General features: G+C 66.6%; 1 protein-coding gene across 1 annotated transcript; it reads right to left on the minus strand.

Moving 5' to 3' along the window:
• Positions 1 to 289: 289 nt before the first annotated feature.
• On the minus strand, positions 290 to 2,140 carry ISOC2 (isochorismatase domain containing 2). The gene is made up of 5 exons (XM_007957276.1): positions 2,003 to 2,140; positions 1,681 to 1,890; positions 1,288 to 1,358; positions 1,025 to 1,142; positions 290 to 346 (listed from the first exon to the last, which is right to left on the minus strand). The coding sequence occupies exons 1-5, from the start codon at positions 2,138 to 2,140 to the stop codon at positions 290 to 292; spliced, it is 594 nt and encodes a 197-aa protein (XP_007955467.1).
• Positions 2,141 to 2,754: the final 614 nt, after the last annotated feature.

Raw genomic sequence — 2,754 nt, forward strand, 5'->3', positions numbered from 1 at the left:
CCCTCCCCGTGTCACCCCGTGCAGTGGCCCGGGACAGCGCCCCGCCCCCAGCTCCGCTCAGCCAACCCCCTCCCAGCTTTCAGAAGTCTCATTTGCATTTCCGGGAGCCAGCGTCCAATGGGAAGGCGGAGCCCCGCCTCTCCTCCCGCGGGGGCGGAACTCCCGGCGGACTGCACCACTCCTGGGAGCCAAGGATGGGGGGGGAAGCGCTTCTACCCAAGTCCGAGCGACAGGAGGGTGGTCTCTCCCGAAGGCAGGGCGGAAAGGTCATCGGAAGAGGTGTCTGGCCTTAGAAGAGGCCCAGCAGCCCGCTGTCCGGGACCGGCTCCTTGATAATGTTCATGATCTGCAGGGGCGGGTGGGGTGGTGTCAGGAGGAGGCCAGGGTCCTGTCTCCATCCCCCCCCCCGTGTGGCAGCAGATGGGCAAATCCACCATTCGCTCTTCTCAAAACTCTTCCTCCCCACACCCACCTGGTTTGGCTCCCACTGGGCTGCCACCGTGGCTGGGGCCACTATTCGTGCACAGCTGTCCGGGGGCTTCTCGTGTACACCTGCCCCCCTTTTTATTAAAAACTGAACCCCCTCAAAAACCGAACCTCCGCCCCTCGGCGCGGAGGGGGAAACCGAGGCACGGGGGACGAGGGAGCGGGGCGCAGGAAGAGACAGGCACGCGGGCGAGCGGATGGGTGGACGGAAGGACAGCCGTTCCTGCAGAGTGGTCCCTGCTCCCCCAGAGACGCAGCCCCGGGACCCACACCGGGGGCCCCCGAATTCGACAGCCTCCTTGGAGATCTGGGAGTCAGGGTCCCCAGGCCCCCGCCAGATTCCCAGCCCTGTGCCCCCGGCCCCAGCGACCCGAGGAGGGAAGCCACTGAGGTCCCCAGGGACCCCAGCGTCAGCACTCGCAGCCGGTCCGTCCCCTGCTGGGGAATCTGCGCCCCCACAGCCGACCCTGGGATTCCAGCTTGGACACATGGGAGGGGGAGAGGTCCCCGGGTGAAAGGGAGCCTGGGGCATCATTACCTCCTTGAACTTGGGGTGTGTGGCATCACGCACAAGCTGCAGAATGAGGCTCTCGCTGGTGGAGAGGAAGGCACCGCTCTGTCGCATCCGGGACAGCGCCACCAGCCGGTCCACCTGGCTGCAGTGGGGAGGGGCGTCAGGGCCAGGCTGGCCCCCAGGACCCCATGACAACCACGGGGTGCAGCCGCCGTTTCCTCACGGGGCAGCGGTTGTTCCAGGGTGCACCCCCTTGATACCCAGCCGCCCCGGGAGGGCCCTCTCACCTGCGGGAGGAACAGGCGTCGACAACCACGTGCACCTCCAGCCCCCGGTCCAGGAGGTCCAGGGCCGTGCTCTGGGGACAGAGAGAGGTCAGAGCCAGGACAAGACTAGGGGCCCTGGGTGAAGAGTGGGGGATTCCACATCGGAACTGGGGGTCCGGGATGGGAAGGGATGAGGAAGGCTCGGATCAGGGAAGGGGTCCCCAGGTTAGAATGGGAGGGGTCAGGAGGGCCGTTCCAGATGAGGACAGGGGTCCCGGGTCAGGATGGGGAGGGGTCGTCCCCAGTCATGGTGGGGGCCCAAGAGGAAGAACGTTGTGGGTCAGGACAGGGCGTTGGACTCAGGCTGGGGGTCCAGGTGAGCAGGGGCGCCCCGGCCCGTGGGCAGGGTCTCACCAGGACGCAGGCTTGCGCCTCGATGCCGCAGAGCAGCACGGAGCACAGCTGGGGCCGGGCGTCCAGCTCCTGGCGCAGCGCGGGCACCATGCTGAAAGTGGTCTTGGGCAGCACCGGCAGGCCGTTGGTGTGCAGCTCGGGCACCGTGTGGCCCAGGCCCTTGGGGTACTGCTCCGTCACCAGGGCCGGCACCTCCAGCAACTGCGCCACCTGCCCCGGGAGGGGACAGAGCCTGGTCTGAGAGCGGCGGGTCCGGGGACTGAGGGTCTGGGGGCAGGGAGCCCGGGGGTGGCGGGCCGGGAGCGCGGGGCCGAGGCGCTACCTTCAGCATGCGGGCAGCCACGAACAGGATCTCGGGGAAGTAGGCGATGTTGTGGCGGAACTTCTCCTGCATGTCGCACAGGAACAGGACGGATGACCTGGGGTGGATTCTGCCCAGCGCGGGCCTGGCAGCCGCCATGGCCTGCGGTGGACACAGACCCTTGTGGGAGAAGGCAACAGCGTCAGGGCTGCCTCTGGGGTCTCAGGTGACTCCCGAGAGCAGGGCCGGAATCCTGAGGGGCTCCTGCCAGCCTCTTGGGGGGTACAACCCTCCCGCTCCTCCCCTGACATAACACCGGGCAGGGGGTGGCTTGCCCAGGGCACAGAGCCTGTCACCTGCGGGGTCAGGAAGAACCATCTCTCACACCGTGTCTGGGGCCCTCGGCTCCTCCCAGCCCCTGGCCCTGCACTGGGCTCCGCTGGCTTCCATGAGGCCTGCAGCTGTTTTGAGACTCGTATCTGGCTTTCCCGAGCTTGCATTGACCCGGGGTCAAACCTGCTGGCTGAACTCCCAGGTCTTACAGAGAAAGGCCTGGTGAATCTGAGCAATGGGATATCGCTGTCTCCGTTCCGGTGGATGCCCAGTCACCCCGGACAACAGAGGGGAGCTGCCCCACAGGGTCCCCAAGGCTGTCAGTCTTTACTAATGCCCACTGCCGAGGAGTGGATTCTGACCCACAGCGCCCCTAGAGGACAGAGTGGAACTGCCCACAGGGTCTCCAAGGCTGTCAATCTTCACAGAAGCAAAGCCCA

Source organism: Orycteropus afer, unplaced genomic scaffold, assembly GCF_000298275.1.
Source record: "Orycteropus afer afer isolate SDZICR_OR568_19922 unplaced genomic scaffold, OryAfe1.0 scaffold00726, whole genome shotgun sequence".
NCBI lineage: Eukaryota > Metazoa > Chordata > Mammalia > Tubulidentata > Orycteropodidae > Orycteropus > Orycteropus afer.

What these genes read in the sequence shown, in the direction of transcription:
- ISOC2 (XM_007957276.1), bottom strand. Translation starts at nt 2,140, where the DNA reads ATGGCGGCTGCCAGGCCCGCGCTGGGCAGAATCCACCCCAGGTCATCC. An exon ending in GACGCCTGTTCCTCCCGCAG is followed by an intron (nt 1,143 to 1,287) that starts GTGAGAGGGCCC and finishes TCCCCACTGCAG; the next exon opens with CCAGGTGGACCGGCTGGTGG. An exon ending in CACACCCCAAGTTCAAGGAG is followed by an intron (nt 347 to 1,024) that starts GTAATGATGCCC and finishes CCGCCCCTGCAG; the next exon opens with ATCATGAACATTATCAAGGA.